The sequence below is a fragment of the Pleuronectes platessa genome, chromosome 8 (genome assembly GCF_947347685.1).
Source record: "Pleuronectes platessa chromosome 8, fPlePla1.1, whole genome shotgun sequence".
NCBI classification, from domain to species: Eukaryota; Metazoa; Chordata; class Actinopteri; order Pleuronectiformes; family Pleuronectidae; genus Pleuronectes; species Pleuronectes platessa.
In genome coordinates this window covers 16,976,830-17,001,698 of record NC_070633.1, presented here as the reverse complement: position 1 = coordinate 17,001,698, position 24,869 = coordinate 16,976,830, and the positions used below count along the sequence as shown (strand labels likewise).

The following is a 24,869-nucleotide window of genomic DNA, read 5'->3' as shown; positions in this document are numbered from 1 at the left end:
TGGATTTGGAGTTTTTGGGTTGATATACATGATAAGATCCACGACTGGGGCACCTTGTTGCGTTGGTGGATGTCCAAAAAAATGCAACTCAAGACTAGATATTTACATTTATATTTTTATTTTTCAAAAATGCTCAAGCTGAATATATTGATTGAAAGCAGGAAAGAAAGGCGTACATTTAGCAAGAAATACCAGCATATCAACTCTGATGGTGAGTTCAGACCATTAGGCCAGCCAGTGTATACAATAAAGTATTAAAACACAGCTAAAAGAAAGGTTGTTTGATTAAGTTGGAGAGACTGTTAGTTGTTAATTTAACTTAACTTCATATTGCAATTCAAGTAGGTACCACTCAGAGTTCCTATTACAAATCCATATGTACAATGGAGTGACATTAAAAGTGAAATCTGTAAGCATTAACAGGTCTGACACTTCCTTACTCCAAAGTCAGTTTAAAAGCATCATACAGGTAAAAAGAGGTCACATAGTTGCTGCTGGAATAGATGGTACACAGGTCTCAGCATTAAATACTGTAATGTGAAAAGAAAGTCTTGACATAAGCCAAACTGGAAAATCTTTTCAACAGTGTATGAAATGTACTCATCAGTTTTTTATACTCAACACAAACTCCAGCCTCTGACGTGAAAAAGCTACAAAAACCAAACATTACGACAGGACTGGTGTTAACTGCAGGACTAAGGTTCTGTTTGTGTGTCCTCCTGAGGATTAGTACTGTACTAAAGACAAGCTTTACAGTCTCTAATCATGGCTTTGGTTTATGTTTGGCACAGAAATGAATCTCGCACTCACTATGCGATAAAGTCAGGAATAAAGGCACAGAGCTGAAACTTTGAAACGGTATTGTTTGTCCTCAGGGTGAAAAATAACTACTTTGTTTCCACGTCGAACTTGAAAGCGGAAAAGAAATGCGTCAAACAACAAGATAAAGAAATCCACTAAAGCTGTCTTCACTCTGAAATGGAGTAAAAAAAAAAAAAAAAAAGTATACATTTCAAATGATTTCATGAATCTACATGCCACTTGCTGAGTGCAGAACAAACAGATACAGAAAACATACAGTACATTGTGTGATCACATAGGGAAGATGTGAACACATCTGCAGGTGGAGGCTGAAACAACAAGGGGTATTTATCATGTGATTCAGAACTGAAGTCACCATCACAGCCAATGTCTCCCATGCCATTGGTTAATATGGGTGTGTGTTTATGTGTATATGTTTATATATTTATATATGTATGTATGTGTGTGTTTATGAGAGAGGGATGATGTAATGGAACAAAAACAAGATCTTTAAAATATTTTGTTTTGTTTTTGCTCCGTAATCAAAATGATACAAAAACGCAAAAAGCAGAATACAAAGTGAATCACATGAGCTTCATCCATGATCAGCACACTACAAAATAACATTTGCTGATAAAGAAACGAACGCTTCCCTTTTTAAAGCTACTGCCGCTAGAGTATAAAAAGACACTTACATACATAATTTATACACACACTATTTCATTTCTGTGCATAAAGCAGTACAAGTGTTAAACAACACTGACAAACGTGTCCATTTTAAAAATACACTTTTTTTTCTTCTGAAATGCAAGGGCTGAAGTACATTTATACACAAGGATACAATTGTGCACTGATTCAATTTGTTGTTTGGGTCGTTTGACAATTAAAGGTTTAATATTTCCTACTTAAAAAAACGGAGTCGGCTGCAGAGAGACGGTACAAAAACAGGAAACAGAGGAGGTAGATATGCGTCTCTACAACCAGCCTATTTGTGCGCATCTGTGCGACTAACTAGGCTCTGAAAATACTCCTAAAACCCTCTTTATACATACTTAATATGCTTTAAATTTTCCTTCGTAGCTTGTACACTTCTCATAGTGTCTGGTGTCTGATTAAAGCTTTTGCTGAGCTGGTTTACAGTAGAAACAACACTATTAAACGTTTGCTTCACAATCACACATCTCAAACAATACTGAAATACAAAGTGTAACGTTCTTATTGTCATTACGCTGTTCTTTGGTGTTAGCGAGGATTCTGATGATTATCTCAGGCGTCTGTTTAACAGCTTTTCAAGTACCGTGTTGTGTGTGGTATGACGCGCAGTGGATACACAAGGATTTGTGCGTATGTCTGCGTGCGGGTGACATCAAAGGCTTTAAATCACACCAATTTGGCTCCTTGACCTCAACTACAATAAATAAACAGCAACACAGGATGATGACACGACTTCTCCCTAATCACAAAGAATTTAGAAGCGGAACTCTTAAGTCGGCGGGTTGGACGGTGGGCTCTGTTTGACCTAGGGTACGGTTTGTTGTGCGGAGTGAAATTTTCACCACCAATCGCCACGGGAAAAATAAACAATGTCCAACTATATGCATTTGGATTAATACATCGCCGGATCTCCATCTGAAGGGCGCATAGAAAAATAAATCCGACATTTCGCCCACTCCTCGGCTCGTATGTCATTTAGGCCTCGTTGGCAGCGAGGCCGTTGGTGTGGGGCTTGAAGCCGTTGGCCTCGCTGTGGTTGAGCGCCTGCGTCTCCTGCTCGACGGCCAGCTTGTCTCTGGCCTCCTTTTCCCTCAGCAGCTGTCTGCGGTGGTAGAACAGGTAACCAGGCAAAAGGAAGCCGGACAGTGAGGCGATCAGCAGACTGAGGTTGATCTGGAGGATAGGTGGACGACAGAGATGGAGCGTTAGAGTCATACATCTCCCCAGACCTCATAATTAAATATTGGAACAGGGGCTGGATTTGATTAATGTTGACTCATATTCATTTTCTAATTGGCAATAAACACAGGTGGGTTTTGCAGGTATTTATCAACGGAAATATCCCTGATGCTACAGCTGGATGCAAAGGGAAAGGCTCCCGAGACAATTGACCATTTCTTGGGGCAAACAGAATTTCCTCAACAGATGTTTATATAAAGCTGGTGGTAGCGCTAGAGGAAAAGTCAGTGGATTCCCGAAACCTACAGACTGACACTCTAAACCAGAGGTCTTCAACAGGGGGTCCGCAACCACTAGGGGGTCCACGGAGGTACTGCAGGGGGGTCGTGAAATGTTTGGTTGATTAGACAATTTTGTATATTTTTTATAATTTGTGATTTATTTTCTAACCAATTTTTTTCAACAAATTTAAATGTCTTTAAATACACATTAACATGCATCCAACATATTGAGAGGCTGATTTGACCCTCTGCCCCTCCATCCGTCCAAGGTTAGATAAGTTGTGTGCTACCCATCAGGGTCCGACATCTCACTGATGTGGGAGTATGTGTGCCATCCATAGATGGCTTGAAGAGTCACTGTCTCTTCTACATGTATGTTTAAAATAAAAACATGAATCTGTGAATTACTTTAATAGCTCAGTGTTATATGCAAGATGTATGTTTATAAATGGCAATGGCATGGCCACCCTGTACCGTGCACATGTTTAAATTAAAAACATGAATATATGCACCCGTGTTATATTTGAATAGCTTAGTATTGAATGCGCAATAACAGGGTAGCTATGTTTATATATTGCACTAGGCCCAGTTTAATATAAAAACAATTTTATACAATATATATAGTAGGGGGTCCCTGCTCCATCTCTCCACCAATTTGGGGGTCCTTGGCCTGAAAAACTTTGAAGACCCCTGCTCTAAACATCTATAGAGACGTGGCGCTCACATTATACCCCCTAGGCCACCCCGCCTGTAGAGTGGGCGTTGTCCAACATGAAGGTTGCCGGTTCAATCCCCACTCTTCCCCATCTGCATGCCGAAGTGTCCTTGGCAAGATACTGAACCCCTAAATGGGTTCTAAAATGTAAGTCGCTTTGTACAAAAGCGTCAGCTAAATGACATGTAATCTAATTACAATTATGTATGTGTAATAATGTGATAATAATAGTAAATAAGAGTCTGTCCTCACCCAGTAGGGGTCTCCTTTCAGGGGTCCGACCATGGCCATGAAGAGCGGCTGCTGCAGAAGAGCGATCACGGCGCTGATCATGGACTGGAGGCCTGTCAGGGTGCCGAAGTGGTTGGACGGGTAGCTGTGGGAGAGATGGCGGGGGGTTACAGAGAGTTTGAAACAACAGGCGAAAGTGCATCAGTATTATTTATATAAGCACTCACACAGCAGCGTAAAGGCCTCCGCAGCAGGAGTGGATGAAGCCTCGGACCATGGTGTGGAGGATGAAGGTTAAAATCTAAAGAGGAACAAAACAAAACAAAACTTTTTATTCTGTACTTATCTACTTGTTCCTTTGCTGCTGTGACGTGTGTGTTTTTTCGTGTTCTACCTGAACAGGCAGGTTGTCTATGAGGCAGCAGCACCCGAAGGCGATGAGCAGCACGTTGGTGAGGACGAAGGCTCTCATGGCGTTTGTCACTTTCTGGATCTTACGGTCACTCTTGGTTTCACTGGTCTCTCTGATGAGGGCAAATGGGCTACATCATCACCACACTCACATTTGAACTTTACATTAATGTTCACTATATTTCATCCAAAGGCCACGACTGTCTGTATATCATCTTTATAAAGATGACACTGGATGTACCTGTGCTCTGTGCCTGAGAAAGCGGTCGGCTCCTTTTCACACTTCTTCATCTTCCAGTCCATGATGTAACCAATGAGAGGACATGTGAGAAGACACAGCAGCTGCAGTGTGCCGAAGATGGAAGAGTAGAAACCCACTGAGGGAAATAGAATAAGAAAAATGTCAGATTTACCAGACAAGTGACACAAAGTACAGGATTTCAAGCCACATCATTACACTGCTCACCATTTGTTTGTGCTTCCAAAGCCAGCTGCTCAGAGGCTGAAATATAAAGAGAGACTGAATCTGTCAATATTCCATCAAGATTATAAACAAAGTAAAATCAATAAAGTTTTTGCTGGGGCTGTGGTTGAGGGTTTGACACTCACGATGCTCTTCACCATGCATGACCACGAACTCCAGCATTTTGTTCATCGCCCCCATGAAGAAGATGATCCTTAACTGGGACATTCCCATGGTGACCAAACTCCACAGGAAGATGGGAGAGAACACGGACCGGCGGAACGGAACAGTATCTAAAGAGAGGGGGAGAATTCCAATTTCATGTCATGGAAAAGTTACAGCTCGACAAAAGACTGCATCTGCTTAATAGAAATTAATGGTAAAATCTGAGGGAAATCTAGTCTGTCAACCTGTCACAATTTTGGGTGTAGCGTCAGGACCATTAGACAGCTTCTCTGTGGAGTGCTGCACGTCTCCGTTTTTCTGCTTATGTGTCTCTGATGCCATCTTCTCCTCCGATGACGGCAGCTCTTTCATACTGAGGATCTTACTGTTAATGCAAACATCAGGGTTAGAGGGTTGTGGTCCTGATTAACACGTATGTGAACTCTGATGCCTGAGATGTGGTGAGGGAGCAGACTGGCTCTGTCTAACTAACCTGTAGTCCACCTCTTCAGGTGTCGGGAAACCCTCTACAGGCCAGTTTAAGAAACAGTTGAGACAGACAGCTCCAGCAAGACCGGCCCACGTCCACATGATCACCTGGAAGGACACGCCTGCATCGTAGATCAGCTGCGTAGAAACAGGAGCGAGACAAACAGACAAACCTTAATCTTTGTCTCACCACTGTGTGGACTCAAATCATACAGCATATTTCATCTAGAAGTAATCTTGATGTGAACTTAAGAGAGGACAAATACATATTTTGGACATGATGATTGGAGAGTTTCTAATGAATTTGTTGATCCTGAAAGGGGAATTCTACATTTACAAGTGAAGAATGTGAGACTCTTTTGTATCGTGTCTTCTGTTTTAAAATTTACATGAAATGTTTTGGACAAAGCGCACATTGTTTATAAATACTCCTGGAAATAAGGTTTGATTTTCAAAATAAGACCTTTTTAGGTAAATTGCATATGCTTCAAAAGCCACATTAACTGATATGATTTGTGACTTAGGGGCCACAGGAAGAACAATTAACACAATACTGACTTAATATTCTAACATTGTTATTGTCACAGTTGCTCATTAAGACATTTAGCTGACGCAGAAGAACATAATTTTTACCAGATAGTTAAACTATCAACAGATAGTTGTTATTGCGTCAGTATAACAGTAAATGTTTAAGTTACCCTGACTCCAGGGAAGGTGACCGCCGAGGAAGCATAGGAGCCGATCATCAGAGACATGATGGTGGAGCTCAGGGCACCAAACATGTTGGGGAGCTGCAGGGACAAAGGAGAGGAGACATGAGAAACAATATAATGTAAATCCACACAATACATACAGGTCATCACACTGAATATCTAAATAAGTTGATTTATGCTTATTCTTGATCCAGAGTCTATGATGATTTAGAGTAGGAGTGTGTTGTTGTGACCAGCAGGGGGCAGACAGCTGCTTCGTGTGGTAGAGCCCGGTAGAGCTGCTCTCTCTTAATTGAAGACTGTGAGTGACCTGTCCTGCCTCCAGAGTTTGCACCCAGTAACACCTCTCTCTCCCCGCAGAGCAGACTCATTAAAAAAATATTAGTTTCCATGTCATGGGAAACAAGAAACAGAGTCATGACCCAGTTTGGGTGCTGACCCCATAGTTCAGACAAAGACTAAGCCATCCTCACACACACACACACACACACACACACACACACACACACACACACACACACACACACACACACACACACACACACACACACACACACACACACACACACACACACACACACACACACACACACACACACACACACACACATACACACACTCATGCTCTTTCTTTTCTTTGCAGTTTCAACTAATTCTTTGAGCTAGGCTTAAACATGTGGAAACCGACCTACAGCAGGCTCTTGGTAAACTTCACAGGGCTCTTCAGACCCAGTGCATGAGACACGGCGAAGGGGACGAAGTGGTAGGCACCAGGCACTGAGACATCATATATTAGATCGACCTATTTACAGTAGTAAGGAGCTTAACAACACAACAATGACCTATTGTGCTGACGGCTCACTCAGTGTCCTTTGATTAGACTTTTAAATGGGTCAGTCACGATTAAAAAATCACATGTGTGGGATTTTAAGTCGGCTGCATGAGACGCTCACAATTCCCCCTTTAACACAGACCATGGTTTCCCGAACTTCTGCTGGTGTCAGCTTAACTTCTGTTACACATTTAATATGTACAGCATAGTGTTAGTGTATATGCATATATAGATACATGTATTTATATTATTGACTCTTGTCTTACCCTATGGCTAACTAAGGTCTATAGGTGAATAGTACAGGAAAGTGAGAGGTCACTTTGAGAGCTGACACAACAATGTGGTTGGCAGGTAAACAGGAAAAATGAGAAGTCCTTCCTGAGGATGTTCGAGGAAGAGCCAGACTGTCTGAGTGATTTGAGGAAAACATCCTCGAGAACACCCATCCTCATTCAGTGCTTCTGAGAATCGAGAGACTTCACAGCTCGTCTGTGGCCATGAGACCTGCAGCGCCGGGACTCTGGGGCTGCGCAGGTTTGTGGAATGCAGGCGAGGGCCCTCTGAGCACACAGGGGAGCTTGCATCTCTTACTAATGTTAGAGCAAAAATATTCCCTCCATGTGAGATGTCAGCGATGTGATGTTTGCTTTTAGAAGCAATAAACGTCAAGTTGAGATTTGTGTGTGAGGAGGAGGGTGAGAAAAGGCGTGAAATATGTGCGTGTACATGTGTCAGTACATGTGCCAGCAGCAGACGAGGTTCCCTCCGCTGTGTTCTGGCAGCTCTCATAAAATGGGTTTCACAAAGGACCTTGCAGCACATGTTGTGCCTGCCCGCGGTGCCAGGGGGACGGGGACGGGGACGCAAACCCATGACCACGTGGAGGCCCACAAGGGTCAACCGGTGTCAGAAAGTCACACACAGACGGAGCTTTGCCTGTTCACTTGTCACGACTAATAAGTCCCGGCTCGACTCGTGCTGTGCTCACTCACTCGGGTGTTGTAAGACTTTGGCACCGAGTCTAATTAAGACTTAATGAGCACTGCATTTTTTATGCAGCTCTGAACTGGTGGAGAGGCAGATGCAAGTAGGGTAAGTGGAATAAAAGAGAAAAGGAGGGAAAGGAAGGAGAGAGGTATATAAAAATGATGACGATGAATGGGAGACGTAGTGGGAGCTACTTTTTTTTAGTTTGACTGATCTCCTCAAGCCACAGCTGCAGCTCCTCTCTCTGCAGAGCACCCAGCAGGAAACACTAAACCGCAGCTGATTAGAGTCGGCTTCTTCTCTGCTCCTCAGCTTCTCACCGAACGGGTCAAATCTTCATTCATCACAGCATTGGCACTGTCCTCGTGTCTGGCTGCAGATATCTTATATAACGCGTCTAGAATTACCACCCTGTGGTTGTATGTATCCACCAACCAGTGCAGTGTCAGTCTCATATGAGAGCATCTTTTTAATCAGTTCATCTTTGAGTGCACAACTTCAGAAAATGTCCCCAAAACTTGTGATACTATGTTCAAAAGGCCAATAATAAGGTAACTTGACCTTTTACCACTCAAATCTAATCACGAAATCTGAGTTTAAAAGAAATTTTGTACCAAATTTCAAGACCTTCCCTCAAGGTACTCCTGAGATATTGCGTTCAGACGACCAGAAACAGGATTTTACGGACAAAGAGACCTTGATCTTTGACCAACCAAATCTAATCAGTTAATCTGGGACTTCAAGGGAAGGTTTGTTCCAAATCTGAAAGGAGCCCCTGAAAGTGGTCCTGAAATGTTGCGTTCACAAGGCACAAAATGTGACTCCTGAGGTCAAAGCGACCTTGACCTTTGATCATCAAATTCTGACCATTTGATCCTTGAGTCCAATTGAAAGTTTGTATAGTATCTGCAGAAATTTCCTCTTTTCTCTCATTGTTGAGATAATTCAGGAAGACATCCTGAAAACACTCAGGCCCTGTAGCCAGCAAGGAGACATAAAGATGGTCGGATAGAAAAATGTTGGTTCAACCCAAACTTTGACGTGTGACTCTTGCTTTTAAGATTCGTTTTCAAATCAAAAGCATTTTCCTAATAAAACAATTCCCTCCGATGCCCTTTATCTGTTGAGCAGAATTCATAGTAGCTCTCGTATGTGGAACGAGGAACCAGCCACCAGCAGGACTCTGCCTGCAGTTGACGCTGTGCAAGGGCATTCCCACATCTGTTACTGTAAAAAGCGGGCGGGGGGCATCCTCAGTCCCGCCTCCTCATGTTACGCAAGTGTGCCCTTGGATGAACTTCTAAACCACATGGATGTGTTCACAAAGGTTAATGATGCAGGAGATCAGCCTAAACTAATTACTTAATTTTTTTAGCAGTTTTAAATGTTGTAGGGGGAGAAACAAAAAGGGTCAATCTGCAAAGCAAACCTCAAACTTTCATCTACTTACAGTGTCACCGTGAAGGATGCAACTTTAAAAAACTGTAAATTGCTTATATGGATAATTTTAGCTTTGTCAATTTCTCTCAATTTCCTTTCATCTTAAATATACATGAGCTTTATATTTAGGTTTATTTTACTTATACATGTACCAACTGTGTACATTCACAAAGACATAACTTATCAGATAATTTCAGACACACTTTAAGGTCATACACTCTGATACACTTTCACTAAAAACACAATCAAGTCCTGAACACCTGAAGCAGAGCAGCCTCTAAATACACAGTTGCAGGTTTGTTTGAATTGTACGGTAAATTGGTTTAATTAATTGGGGTTGTGTTTTTTGCCCCTGGCCTTTTGTTTGTCAGCAGGATTACGGGAATAATACGAAATGGATTTCCATGGAACTTAGTGGAAGGACAAGGGCCAAGAAAAAACCCATTACATTTTGTAAAAGTTCCAGACAAAGATGCAGGATTTTCTCTTCATTTTCTTAAAAAGTTGTGAGATTGAGCTTGATCTTGATGAAAGAAGTTTAATACTCTACTGGAAACCTAGTTTACTATTTCTTACATTTCAATCTTCAAACAAAACACATATTTCTTCGCCCTCTTACGACCCCTTGGCCAGTTTGATTACGTTTGTTTAATAAGTGAAATAATAGATGTATTAGCAAAATACACAGTTAACAAGAACAAATGGTCTCTGTCGAGCAAGGAGATCTCGTTATATTATTACATCAATGGTGTTCAAAACTTTCCTTATCTTTTTAAAACTAAAATAATTTCTCATCAGATAATGTTCACGTGTCTACTTATTGTATTTGATGAATAGTCATGTATCATATTTCTTAATCAGTCAGTTGGTTCCTCCATTTTGAAACTAACAACTGAGGCTCTCTTCTTCCCTTAAACAGCAACTGCTTTATAATCTATTATGAGCTGTTCCTCTGAAGCACATGGTTTAAATCATGATGTGGTTTTATGTGTCTGTGTGTGTGTATGTGTGTCAGAGAGAGTCTGTATCGTCATTCGCTCTTCAGAACAACACAACAACAGTGTGGAGGTCAGTCCTTGACGGCACAACAACTGAATTAGAAAGAGAAACACGGGTCATACAGGGATAAATGGGGGGGGGGGGGCTCGAACATTTCTCAGATGAGTTTATGCATATGTGCCAATAATACATGAATACTGACGAGTGTATCCATGTGCAAAATAATGTGTGTCGTGTTTTCTCAGATAAGAACCTAAAATCCATTAAATATTTGTCCCCTCATGTAAAAACAGCCATTTCAGCCATTTCTCATTAGCTTCAGTAAGATATGGGGCAAAGTTGAGTTTGCTCCATATCATTTGACCTAAGTTAAGAGCCCACGCTGTAGCATGAGCCTGTGTCCTTGGGAGCTTTTATACTTGTACACAAATGTGTCTTTGTCACTCTGCATATACACCAACAACAAGCACTGCAGTTTCTGCACCGCCAACAATAGCGAGGAGAGGATGTGTATGACCTGATGCAGAAGAGTTTTGAGTTTGAGACATGGACGAGACTTCTCAAGTGGACCAGTTGTTGGTCTGGTCTGCTTCACTCAAACGTAACAGTTACATTTCTAAAGAGGTGCACTTCAGGCTGCTGTACCTGCACCATACACACAGCACTGATTCAAGGCACAAGTATAAAATGGCCTTTACTCCACAGCGAGACAGACACAGGTGTTTTAGCTTTTCTTTTCTCCAAATTCAGGCTACAGAGGAGACGGGCATTTGTCCCAGCATGAGACACATGACCCCTCAGCTTGGACATTCACTATCTAGACATCTGCTTCATGTTTCGTCTCCATGTGTTTACATAAGCACGTGCACACGTTTGTACATTTACACGTGTGCACAGTCATGCAGAGTTGAAAGAGTCTGCAATGGACTGCTGCGCAGAACGGAGCGAGCAGGAAGCAGGGATGAATGGAAGAGGAAGTAAGCGAGAGGGAACAGAGGAGAAAGTGTGGCCTTGATTGTTTTGAATAGAGGTGAGTGGGCCGAGCCTCGGGGAGGGTGTGCGGTCAGCTGTGCGCCGTCATTGGTGGAAACAAAGATATGAGAGTTTTCCATCTGGGGGACGTCATGTGCCGCTCAGACGGAACACTGCTAACATACCGTGCACACCGACAAGCAGCAGAACCTAAATACTAGCCAGGACACAACAATAAAACACGATAATAATATGCTGGTACCAGCTGACACTTCACACGCAAGTACACATGCCTGAAGAGAAGGTAAATACAAGCTCCCTGTCACAACACACACTGTTGCCTCAGCTGAGACAAACAGAGGACCCAAATACACTGAGACGCTCAACTACCACAACTTCTCTGCTCAGTGGTTCCAGGAACACAAACGCACATTCATACATTCTCAGAATATCTGTTATATAACCACGGGCTTTTTTCCCTTATTATTCATCCTCCTCATCATGATGACAAATATTTCCCTATCACTTTTAAATATTAGTGATTTATTTTCTTGCTGCAAACGGCACCTTGAACGACTGACCCGGTTCAATTGGGAGATTATTTGTCCTAAATTTCAGAAATAGACTGCTTTAAATACACTGTAAATATATGAAACATTGACAATAATCTATTGGAGTGGTCAAGGACTCACATTCAGTCGATAGTGTGACCATCTACTCCAACGTGAGGTTTGCATTTGACGCAACAGTGATTCCAAACATAGTTCAGACAGAGGAGAGTTATCGCTTTGTTTTCTGCCTTATTCTTATTTGGTTCTTTGTCTCCTGAGTCCGGACGAACATGAATGCTGTTAAAATACAGACGTCGCAGTGAAACTCGAACAAATCAGTTATCTTTGGCCACTAGGGGTCACTCAATCAAAACAATAACAAAGGACCCAGTTTGTTGATGTCAAGGAAGAAGCATGGCAACAAGGGAGTCGTTGTCTTCACCACTATTACAAATGAAAATGTTTGTGAATCATGTCCACTGATGAGATTGTTTATTAAAGTCGTATCCATTTTACAAATTAAACAGCAATCGTGATCCATTATGAGTGGATGCAAACAGTGGAAGGGAAAAACTGTCCGATCGGCTAAAAGTCACTCTTCCTTAGTCATTCGTTGTTTGCCCTCATTTATAGCAGAGCAGATAAAACGCTATTAAATGGAAACCAAATGAAACATCCTGTAACCTTGAATAGAATGGATTAACCATTTAAGAAAATGTAAGTATGCAAGTCAACAAAATATATCACGTGGTTTTTAGACCTTTCAATGAAGAACTGCTCCGTTTGATATCATAAACCATCAAAACTAGAGGAAACGTGAAAATGACCTTGCCTGCCTGTTCACCAATAACCAAAGGGATCTTATAAAAGTTGGAACCGACCATTGACTCATCATGTTTCAGTGATGTTGTGTTTGTCGGGTTCGATGTGTTTTCCTGTTGGTTTTGTGTCTCACCGTGAGCGAGGTGAAGGTCAGGCAGATGCCGCCAAAGCCGTTCAGGGACAGAGCCAAGAAGATGAGCGCTGACAAAACTGCAGAAGAAAGAAAGAAACAGAGGAAGAGTTAAAGAGACATTACTCTCCCAGAAACAAGTGTGGTAGACAATGTGTCCACCGTGTTCACAAAGAGCCAAACTGTGTATATTTATGTACTAACTAGAATAGAAGATAAAAAAGATATTTTTCTACAATTATTTTATTTGTTGGTTTGTAGTCATCTTCTTTGTTTTTGTCATGTTTCTGAAGTTGCATTTTTAAGAACATAATTTCCAAAAAGTATGTACAGTAGGATGAGGAGGTGATGACGATCTGACAGACACACAGTGGAATAAGCTGAAGGTAGAAAGGCTCAATAAAAACACCACAGGGAATAAAATGTTAGATTTCCAGGCACCGTGCAGGAACAGGGGAGTTTATTATGATTGTTTAAGATTCCTTTATACAAGTGCATGGCTGCCATTACAGAGAATTATCAGTGGAGTCTCCACTTTAACCAAAATTTTCAAATATTCCTGATGTAATAGTTCAAACTTCAAAACTAATTTGCTTGGATCTGAAACAAACTGAGCTTTCCTGTCTCTGCTGTGAATGATGTGTTGCATAATTCAAGAAACCAAATCCTCAGCATCATATGTTAACATGGAGAATGTTGCTCTTCTTGACCCTCAGTCGGCCTTGTACCCTTCAAGTAAGCCAGGACCTCAGGAGGTGAACTACTGTAGTGTTTCCACCTGTCAGTCCGCACTCAAGCAGAAAGACTGTGCTGTTACACCATGTGCAGATACATATTCTTGCCACAGTCAAACAGCACCAAGCAGCTGTGCTTTGCAGATATGTAGTGGCACAGTTTGCAGTTGATTAACTGATAACATGTTTGTGTGTGTGGGTGTATTCACCGTCAGGGTTGTAGGCAGACAAAGCCATCAGGGCGCAGGACAGGCCGAAACACGAGCTGAAACAAAACCATAAGAACATTTCAAGCTCTGCAAACTTTATTATACAATTAGAATGAGCTGTTTATCAGAACCGTTCACTAAACTGCAGTTACATTGCTGTTTGTCTGCCAGAGAATTAAACCGTCACATGCTACATCTGCATCTCCAGATTAACCTCTCAGTCTCCCTCTATTATCAGCTTTCATCTCTTTATCAAAGCTCACAGCATAGCTTCTGTCATCGAGGTTGAAACTGTGAATTTGAGAGAGTGCAAGTGTGTGATTATATTTCTAGCAGTGTAATTGAGTTCATGTGAAAGTATGACCGTTTCCACACCTACAATACCAAGGAATTTCTCTACTTACTACAGACAGTGTGAAAACACACCCGATGTAGAGCCCTACCCACATTGACTCATTCTCACACAAGATGAACCATCTCCGTCCTCCCACTCCAGGAATGTGAACTATCAGCTACTTTTGTGGTTGGACCATAGCAGGAAGACCAGCTACAAATTAGCCTCTTGGGGCAACGACCAATATTTTGGCGCTTCCGGTGTAGACAGCTGAGCCTCTGTCTTCTGTTCGCCTGTTTACAGTCTGATTAGTTTGTTTGATCACACAAGTCGAATGTTTCTACACGCTGAAGGTCTTTTAGGGTCAAATGGCATTTGGGCTAATCTCTATTAACAGCGATCTACATATGAATGCTGATAAATTAAAAACCATCATAAATATTCTTTCAACCGTGTGTATGTGAATGTTTCCTGGGCCCCACTGAAAGACCCCCTACTCAAATAATATCTCTGTGTAAGTGGACAAACACACTGTCTCTTACTCATTCAGTTAGTTTTCAAATCAGTAAGCTGGCTTTGTCCATGTTGTCTGGAACACACTGACCAATAGACCTGGCCTATGATGTTTTATGTCTTGCTTCTATAAATTATGTTTTGATTTTAAATTACAAACCATTACCTTCCCACCAGGCGAATCGGACGCGGCCCAAACTTGTCCATAAGGATACCGAGCGGCAGGGTGGTGGCGCTAAGCAAGAACGAGCCAATGGTGAACCCCAGATTGAGCTTCTCCTCCTGGTCCACACAGCTGAGCCACTCAACCAACCCAGCGTCAGAGGAGTTACCTGAAGACACAAGCCCTGAGGAGTTTTCTGTGGAAACAAGGATGGAAGATTAATAAGAAACACGAGGGTAATGAATGTGTAAAGGCAAATCTAAAACATGTTGTGACTCAGTGCTTCATTACTGTGGTGTTCCTACAATGTGCAGGAAACTAAATCTAAGGGTTCGACATATTTCTGCTGCACAAACTGTTTCCATTAAATATTTTCTAATTTCAAAGTAAATTATTGGATTCATTATAACTCTCAAAAGATAAAGATGTGATCAGTGACAGGAGGCTTGCAAGCAGGCTTAACAGTAAAATGCCAAAAAGAATGATAACCACTTAGTACTTTTTCTGGATATTGGTTTGAACTCCTCATTATCTTAAAAACTAAAAGCCAGTCACGGACAAAGAATTGTTCCAAGATTTAAACATAATTAATGAGTTCTGTCCAACAAACTATTAGAAATGTCCAATCACAGAAATCGAACTTAAACATACAATATGTAACCTCAGCCAATAGGGGTCTCTCAGAACGCATAGGAAAAACATAGGAAATGCCGATGAATAATGGTGATACATTACAAATGACCAATACAATTGCGTTGAGTTATTACCTGAGCACAGGTGGGAGTAGAAGCCTTCCCTCTTCAGCATGATGAGCAGGGAGCCCCAGCCCAGCAGCACCGCAGAACACAGCAGGTTTTCAATCACTGCTGTCACCGCCATCCACCAGCGCCTCCTGTAGGCCTGGAGTAGAGTGGGCTTCATCATCGCAGCTGCTCTCTGGAAGAGGGGAGACGAGGTTAATGTAACGATCAGAATTAAGTGAAGACAAAAAGGATCGACACAAGTCTTTTCGTGGAATGATACAAAAAGTACGACTGCGTGCAGCTCTGTGCAGGGATCGTATAAATCATCACTTTTGCAACTGTCTAAGATCAAAGAAATCTATGACCACCAATTGGGTCGAAGTCACTTCAGACTCACGGTTAATATGGGCATAACGATGCTGCAAAAAGAACAGGATGAGGATACTGAGGAGGAGAAAGGTCTTGATTTTGAGTCCAACATCGTCGATGCAGAGCACTAGCCTCTTGATATCCAGCTCCATTAAATGAAGAATGCTCCTTTGATAACTTACAAGGCTATTCCTGTATGTCACCAAAGGAAGAATAAATGACATAAAAGCTTGTATCCCATGTGCATTTAAATGGGTTTTGCATAGCTTGTCTTATTCTGAAATCTGAAATGACTGTTGAGTAAACAACTAAACTCAACAGTGCAGTAAATCGAGGAAATGACCACAATGGCACAAGAGATGAATGAGCAACAGCTAGTAGATTTTCCGCAGGGAGAGCAGACGAGAACTGCAGAAGATGAAAGAAATGTTCATCATGTACAATGCCTATCAGGAGCCCCGTGAGGAAGGGGTGACAATGAAGAAAAGAGCAAAAGGTGGCAGATTCCAATATAATTCTAGAGGCAAGTCAGTGGGAATCAGAACTCAGACAGGAGAAAGAGAATCTGCTAAATCAAAATTAACTTTAATTAAAATTAAAAGCATTTTGATAAACACAACCACTTAGTTGCCATATTGGCAGTTTTACATTGGAGTTGTGCATCTTCACTGGCGAATTCAATTACATTCAATTCAATTCAATTCAATTCAATGCATCACATCCACAATTATCTGTATTACTGCACATGGCTTATTTTTTCATCAATTAAAAAAATCTGTCAGACAAACATAAACTCGTCTTTATTTAGAAAGATCTTTAAACATAATTAATACCTGGATCCAGGCGGTCTAGATTCAGATCCAGATCAAACTTTAGTCGGTTCTTCCCTGACACGTACTCTCCCTCCACACTCCACAGAGTTTCATGGTAATGGGCTTACTAACAAACAAACACAAATGACAACCTCCTCCTTGGTGGAGGTGATACAATACAATCAAAACAAAATTACAGTAAAGGTGACCCACGCTGGACTAATCGTGACCACCATCACTAAAAAGCTCTTTCAACTTCCTGAACCTAAAGTAAAACCACTCATGATCCGTTTGGAGTTCAGTGGGTAATGAGTTAAAAGTCCTGATGCCCCACACAGTGAGGGGCTTGTGAAAGGTCACTTTCTTTCAGCGAAATAAAAAACTGAGATATTATGTTTGCTTCACTGAAGTGACCCGGTGGAGACACTGCAGACATGTCTGTCTGTTTGCCTAATGACCACCCGTGTGACCAAATACTGTTTTGTAAATCCCAGCTAAGTACCTGACACCTTGCTTTTCATTGTAGTCAGCAGTCGACCCACTGTGCTGTCAATAGAGCGAAGGTTTCACCCTAGTTTTTGACCAGAGGATACAGGGATCACAATTTTAAAAACATTTCTGTCTGAAAACAGCAGCACGTAGGTCTGTAGGCGTCTCTCAGCAGCATTTAACCAGAGCTTTGCTGTTATCTCTGGGTCAAATGTAAGTGACGTTTCAGCCTTTATGTACAAAACACAAACAAAACAGAGGAGGGAATCGGATGATGCGACTGAATAAATAAAGTCATGACCACCTCCAAAGTACACACACGCACACAGTACACGTCTGGTCATTGTGACATGTGACGGATCTCACACAGACACACATCTGGAAAACATCTAAGCACGAAGCAAATATCCAGAGAAGAAGTGGAAAGGAAGAGAGGGCAGAAAAGTATCAGCCCCTCGCAGTCAAGGAAACAGTTTCAGTAGTTCCTAATGAGGGCATCTCCTTTGTGTGTGTGTATGTGTGTGTGTGTGTCGCACCGGAGAAGCAGAGAAGATCTAATGGGACAGATTTGTCTCTGCGTGTGCCCATGAGCCTGCGTATGTGTTCATGGGGGGTGCGCGTAATGCGATTATCCATGGCCCGGTGAACTGCTTTGTACTAAAATGAGAGTTTGAAAAGGGGGATTTCTGTGGTAACTGACACCGCACCACGAGAGCCCACTCAGCACTCACACTCACACAAGACTCCCCAAAACTCAACAATGAGGCATCGTAGTGAGAGAACTCAATCAGTCTGCTCAGAAGATGTTTAACACACAAATTGACCTGTTACACACAGTTGAGAGGCGACCAGTGGGACTATGAGCGTCTCTAATGTGGGGTGACACTAATGACTTACACGATTCTGTTCTCAATTAATTGTTTGACCTGTAAGAAAGGTAAGTGTTTGCTCAAAAATTATGTAATGTTTTCTAAAAAAAAATAGTCAGAACAACAAGAATCAAGAAAGTACAATTTCTTCAAAATAAAGCACAAACTACAAGGTGCTATAAGTTAGTGCCATTTAAGTGCTACCAAATTTTTTGTTTCAGTTTTATTCAAGGTATAGTCGGAAGAGGTATGTCCGGATGTCGATGGGGAGCTCATTCCACCAGTTTTATCAGCGAATTGTTTCAATCCTAATAAATAAGAATGTTTCAATTAAAGTGTTTTATAATTTTTAAAGAATGATATGTTGCTCTTCACATTTCTACTAGATGTCTTTTAAGATCTGTAAAATTTTATGCACAATTTAATGCTGAGGTCACAACTGTGTCACTTTCTTTAAATACAGCCATGCTGTGACATCATCGTTGCCCAGGGCCACATACGACAACTGTTCCTCCTGCCTTAACTTATGAGTCATCCCTCCTCTACTATATGAAATGAGTCATGAGTTAAGGAAAAACTGCAGATCAGTGGTCGACACATCAGTTAAGAAAGTGTTCAGGAGCCCTTTGACGTCTTATGCTGAAATATTTATTGAAGCATGGCCAAGGAGAAAACCTGAATTCATCAATACAACAACTGTGCATGATGTCCTCTCATATTCTGCTTTCCTGCAGTCACACGTTAAACCCCTATAGATCATTTAATATATGGGTCTGCTAGTTCCTTAACAATCCAATGTATTTTTTTGTTCTGGAGACAGTATTGCCTGCTTACGCAGTCTCATATCTGTGGAGTCTAGGGAGTGAAGCCATTGACCTCTGCCAAGCTCTGGCACTTCCCCAAACATGACAGCCAGCTGCAACGTGCCCCAGAGAGAGGACAGGAGACAGTGTCTCCGAAAATCCCAGAATGTCATGGAATATCAGTTTGTGAATGTTAAATTAATGTAACCCGGTCAAAATAGTAAAAATGTTGATGATGTGAAAAGTGTCCCGTAAGCGTTTTCTCTTTAAAAACATAATTAAGATGATAAGCTTTAATCGTAACAGTACGACAATTTTAACATCTGTCAATAACTTTAAAGGACAGGTTCATATTACAATAAGCTAAATACTGCTAATACATTGTTTGGCAGTATCTGTTAGAGCAATAGAAATGGAAATTATGTTCACAGGAGATAAACCAGAGGAGCTGATCAAGAAAACCAATGTGTCTTCATCGAATCAATTAAATTCAACAAATAAAGCGGATCACACCATATAATTATTATTGCTTGTTTAAAACTAGGTGTAATGCCTGAGTAGCTCTGAGCTTTAAGAATCTCAACCAAAGTCTTTTGTGTCTTATCTATTTCAGTGTTATTTCCAATGTCAAGTGCAGAGATTGTCTCCGAACTGAGCACAACAGTGTAGAAACTAGGACATGTTAGTTTTGTGTGTGCAGGAGAAAAGAAAAACACAGTGTGAACGGACACAGTTCATTAGAGGCCAAGAGGCTACTGTCACATGGATCGGATTTACTCTGCTGTGGCCCGACCACGAGTATCAACACACAACAAATACTACACATTTGACCCTCATGCTGGTCAACGCTCACACAACGAGGAGACAATGTTGTTAATGCAACGCGTCACTCTCGGGGACATTGTGTGTCTGCACCAGGAGAGACCGAGGTATCATTTGCTCCTTGGCGAGTACTGAAGCTCAGGTTATACACCCACGTGCCCGGATTCATGACACATAAGTCCAACACAACGACCTGGTGCACTGCCTCCACTTCTACTTATCAGCCATTCTCATGCTGCTTGGTACCACTGCTGGCACGCAGAAACTGCCGGCTGTCACTGTGGTGAACAGGCAGTCAAATATTAACTACCGGTTCTGGTTGTTAATGAGGAGAGTCCCTGGTGTTGTGACGCACGAGAGTCAACACAGACTCGCCAACAAGCTAAAACATGAGGCTTTTAGTGTTGGCATAGCAGGCATCTGCGAGCCACTGTTATTAACACTTTGAAGTGTGTGTGTGTGTGTGTGTGTGTGTGAGTGTGTGTGTCTGTGTGACTGTGTATTTTCACATCTGTTTGACATCTCGAAGCAAGGACATTATGGTCACTGTCACATTTTCAAAGCTTAGAAGGTTCAAACTTGGTTTTAGGGTTCAGGTATTAGGTTAGGTCAAATTAGAATTAGGGTAGGTTTGGATAGAATTGGGTTAGCTTAGGTAATATTAGGTTAGGTCATGATTGGTTCAGTTAGGACGGAATTAGGTTAGGTTAGGACAGGCTAGGTCTAAAACGCAGCACTCTGGATGAGTACAGAGAGGACACGGCGCTCAAGGACAATTGTGTAAAAATACCTTTAACTATTTTATTTAATTTTGTGTGTGTGAGTGTGTGTGTGTGCAGAGGAAAGTCCATACTGGCAGCCGCACCATTTAAGGAGGCTGTTTCCTGAATAACCTGAGCACAGCCGCTGAATGATGCAATGTTGCCATCATGACTAACTGAACTGTTCAGGCCATACAGAGTGTTTATAGTTGACCAGGTTATGTGTTCTATATTTAACTATTAAACGTTGCTCTACTCTTTGGGAGTCAGCATTAGAGTTAGAGACCATGACACGCTGACTGCATCACGTGTCTTTGTGTCTAACTGTGCTGTTTCTGCTCCCACATGCGGCCCTGCTCTTTTTTCCCCGCGGGGATGTGTGTGACCTTGACCCGCCGTGTTTATCGACCTCAGTGTGACACAAAGGATCGCAGCCCAAACTCTTTATTCTCACCAGTTTCCAAGAAAACAAACCTCACGCTCTGGGAGCCTCTGTTGCCCAAATGAGTCCCGAACAAAATAATAATAACGACACCCCTGGTGCTGCCTGCCTGCCTGGCCCCGGCCAGCAGCTGTCCCCCCCGCCTGCATGACCTCAGCCTCCGGCTCCAGTTACTGGCCCTGGGGAGGCCTGTCTGATGGCATGTTCAAGGCCTTTCCGAAATGTTGAGATTCCTCCATGTGTCCAGTGATAGCCTCTAAATCAAGAGGCTTATTTTCTAATCTACTCAATTAAATATCAGCAAATAATAAACGAAATGGCCAAGATATTGATCATTTCGCCTGATTTCAAATATATTTAGGTTTTAGTGTATTAAAACAATAGAAAAGCTGCTAATGCTAACATTTGAGCAGCTGAACATTTTTTGACAGGCTTTTCTTTTGAAAGCTACAACTCTTTTCCATATTAATTCTTAATATTAATTCAACAAGTGGTTACTGTCTCAATAGATAATGAGGTCTATAAAATAATAATAATAATAATATATTTTATTTGTATAGCACTTATGTAAAACAAGTACTTCACAAAATCCGTGGCAAGAAAATGAATGAACTAAATCATCAGAGAGCAGTGGTGCATTTTAAAAGGCCTACATGTGTCTAAAAAAACATAAATATTTCCAAATCCCTCTTATCTGTAAATGAAGCACATGTTGATTTTTGAGAAACCAGTGAATGTGAAAGTATTTTTGGAAAATAATATTAAAAGATGAGTGGATTGTATATTTATCTTGTTGGTATATTTTCTTCTCAAATGGCGTATTCCATCAATTCATCATCAAATTGAAGAGTTGTACGTCAATTTACCAACCAACCAGAAACTTACTATACTGGAGCCTTCATTGTCGCCTGTGGAATGTATTGGCTATACAGGTTTATCCTCGGCCACGATAATTGATCGGTGCAGCGTTTATTTCTAGGACTGCAATTTCTGTAATTAAACCGTCTGTTGTCTTTTGGATATAATATGAAGTCATTTTGACAAAGTCTTTTAACACAGGTTTAAAGCAGCCATTTTCATTATAGGTTGAAATAAATTGTGTCTTTAACATGAGCTCTTGAAGGCCACATCTGTCCTTTCTCTCCCTGACGTAAGCGTGTCCTGCGCTGCTGCTTGTGGCCGAAATGGAAACAAATATAAAATAAACAAACGTAAATAAAGACACAAGACTTTCACCAGCTATTTGTAACCAAACTCACCGGTGAGCCGCATCGATGAATTTATCAACTGCAGCTGAGTGACTTTAACCAATGTGAAACATGATGACAGGAAACAACTGTAAAGACATGGCAACAGAAACAACCCCCGCATCCTGGTTGTTAGGAGGTCGAACAGCAACACTTATGTCCTTTGTGTGAAGAAGACGTTTAACTATCACACACACAGGTCTACACGCACACGCACACACACACACACACACACACACACACACACACACACATGCGTGTGGGCGACTCGCGGGTTTTTGAAACGGTGTAAAAAGTTGACTCAGTCTCTCTCCTGTGCCACGTGTGAGAAGCAGTAGCCGGTTTGTCCAGCTTCTGCTTCATGCCGCCACTTCACACGCATCCCCATTCATAAACGTACTATTACTACACCTAATGTTACACTCGTCGTTACCATACACAGTGAGTATTCAGGTGAGTTTATCAGGCTACTTACTTCACTTGTAGTTGAAGAGTAAAACAATGTCTTTTAAAAAGCGTTTTGCTGAAGTGAGAGGGGGAAGAAAAAGATGAATAAAAATGTACTCGCTCAGCTGACTGTTTCCCCCCCCCCAACAGTCAATGAGACCATCAACCTCCCCCCGAGTTAAACCTCCTCTCCTTTCTTTCCGCTCTTTGCTGGTCCTTTCTTCCTTGTGAAAGTTTACTGGTAGTACTAGGCTCCACACCTCTATTTGTCTCTCTGCTACAGACTCCCCCCATTTCCCCTTATTTGACTTATAATTCCCTCCCTCTTTCTGAGGCTTGAGGGGAGGAGAGAAGTCACCACCCTGCTGCTGCTGCTGCACTGTTTCACTGGGAGACACAAATGTCTCCTCCGCCACTTCAATGCAAATGATGACCCCCCCTCTAAGGCTGGGCCTCCAGCTGTGGACTCACTTTCAATAAGAAAACCTGCTGCAGCACAAAGGTTTGTTCGTCACAAACCAAGCAGCAGTTACATGTTACATTTTGTATATCTTATTTCACCTAGTTTAAAACCAGATGTTCAGTGTGCATTGTCTATGTTAATAAGAACAACGTGATTTATAGAGGAGACTGGGGTAATGTTAGACACCGGGTAATGTGAGACACCCCCTGATTCTAGGCAACGGAATACATTTGTGGTCATGTGACCATTATGTTTTCAAGCCCCTCCCATTCCCCCTTGCCATGAAGGAGAAGTTTGTGCTGGTGCTGTGGAAAGTGTGTTTTTTCACAGAAATTTGTTTTTTTGCTTGTAAAAGTAAATTTTCTTGCTTTGAACTTAATCAACTGTTGTGTCAAAACAAATTGAATCAGGTAGAAAAACTTATATCATACATGTTGGTGAACTTCCAACATATAAAACCATGTGATTGATGCTAGCTGAAGATTAGCCTGAATTGATAAGAGATGTTGTTTTTTCTAAAACGGTGGCTGTGGGCCCCACAGCCACCGTTTTGGGTAAAGTGGGACAAAAGCTGTGCGGTAAAGTGGGACAGTGTCTCACTTTACCCCACCATGAAGCACAAGTTAAGTTTAGTCTTTAACATATTTTAGTGTTATATGACATTATATATGTTTAATTTTTAATGTCATAAACATTGTAGAAAAGCCATCATGCCAAGAAACTACACCAGGAAGACAACCTGGGGCCAAACACCCCTCACAGAGATGGAGAGTGCAGCCGCTGAGGTCATGCAAGGAAAGAAGTCCTTAAGAAAAGCTGGAAGGGATAGAAATATTGACAAGACAACCCTCAAAAGATTCATAAAGAAAAAAGAGAAAGGGAAAATAAAATCACTAGCCTGGGGAGCAGTAGCTGAGGTAAAGAGAATATTCACAGGTGAGATGGAGGAGGAGCTTGCCAAACACTTGAAACAACTAGCTGACCAGTTCCATGGCCTTGCTCCAGTTAAGTGCCGTGAACTGGCATTTGAATACACAGAGAAAAACAATATCCCTGTCCCTACCAATTGGACAGAGAAACAATGTGCAGGTTGGCTAGGGTGTGCAAGAGATCACATGAATAATAATAGTCAAATGTGCTTAATTGACCAATCCCCGTGATTCTGTTACTAGTCCAATATTAGGTTTGGAATGTGTGGTTGTCAATCTAGCTGTCAGGATTTTAACTATTACAACATGTGTTGTTATGGTAGTTTTAAAGTGGAAAAAGTAAGTGGATCACTTTACCCCCTTGATTTCTCTGGTCTGTCTCACTTTACCCCGTAGCTGGGGTAAAGTGAGACACAAGACCACTTTTTAAAAAACAGTCATATTTTCACTGCCGTTTGTCCTGAAGACATTCTGATCATTTCTATTGCTAGGAAACATCCTGAATTAATGGGAAATGTGTAAATTTTTCTGATATATCATGTTAGCTCGCCTAGAGGGGAGTAAATGTAAAAAAATGTCTCACAGTACCCTGCTCTCCCCTACTCCTGAAGCCTTAGTTTATCTTCAATTCAGAGAAATAAACAGGCTTTTTAAAATCATAATTATGGAAGACGAATCACGTGCTGTACCACAGTCAGGACAGTTCATGGACAAAAACAAACACGATTTAACGAGTCAATAGAGCAGCGCAGGGTTCTGATATTCACCTTACGAAAACAAAAATAGTCATATTAGTACCACAGTTGTACGTCACCAGAGACCTCG

The 24,869-nt window shown here is 41.6% G+C and overlaps 1 protein-coding gene across 2 annotated transcripts; it reads right to left on the bottom strand.

Annotated features, from left to right (window-relative positions):
* Positions 1 to 101: 101 nt before the first annotated feature.
* On the bottom strand, positions 102 to 22,917 carry slc43a1a (solute carrier family 43 member 1a). 2 transcript variants are annotated; one of them, XM_053428956.1, is made up of 15 exons: positions 22,681 to 22,917; positions 15,616 to 15,784; positions 14,852 to 15,044; positions 13,839 to 13,894; positions 12,899 to 12,975; positions 6,148 to 6,240; positions 5,454 to 5,587; positions 5,206 to 5,345; positions 4,942 to 5,088; positions 4,799 to 4,834; positions 4,574 to 4,709; positions 4,316 to 4,445; positions 4,149 to 4,222; positions 3,943 to 4,066; positions 102 to 2,688 (listed from the first exon to the last, which is right to left on the bottom strand). In XM_053428956.1, exons 2-15 carry the CDS (start codon positions 15,770 to 15,772, stop codon positions 2,491 to 2,493), a joined length of 1,695 nt encoding a protein of 564 aa, XP_053284931.1. In that variant the 5' UTR covers positions 15,773 to 15,784; positions 22,681 to 22,917; the 3' UTR covers positions 102 to 2,490. The 2 variants fall into 2 exon arrangements, with proteins under 2 accessions (XP_053284931.1, XP_053284932.1); XM_053428957.1 differs by lacking the exon at positions 22,681 to 22,917 and adding an exon at positions 22,218 to 22,429.
* Between the last annotated feature and the right edge of the window lie 1,952 nt (positions 22,918 to 24,869).

What these genes read in the sequence shown, in the direction of transcription:
- slc43a1a (XM_053428956.1), bottom strand. Translation starts at nt 15,772, where the DNA reads ATGATGAAGCCCACTCTACTCCAGGCCTACAGGAGGCGCTGGTGGATG. An exon ending in GGAGGCCTTTACGCTGCTGT is followed by an intron (nt 4,067 to 4,148) that starts GTGAGTGCTTAT and finishes TCTCTCCCACAG; the next exon opens with CTACCCGTCCAACCACTTCG. An exon ending in TGAAAGGAGACCCCTACTGG is followed by an intron (nt 2,689 to 3,942) that starts GTGAGGACAGAC and finishes CCTATCCTCCAG; the next exon opens with ATCAACCTCAGTCTGCTGAT.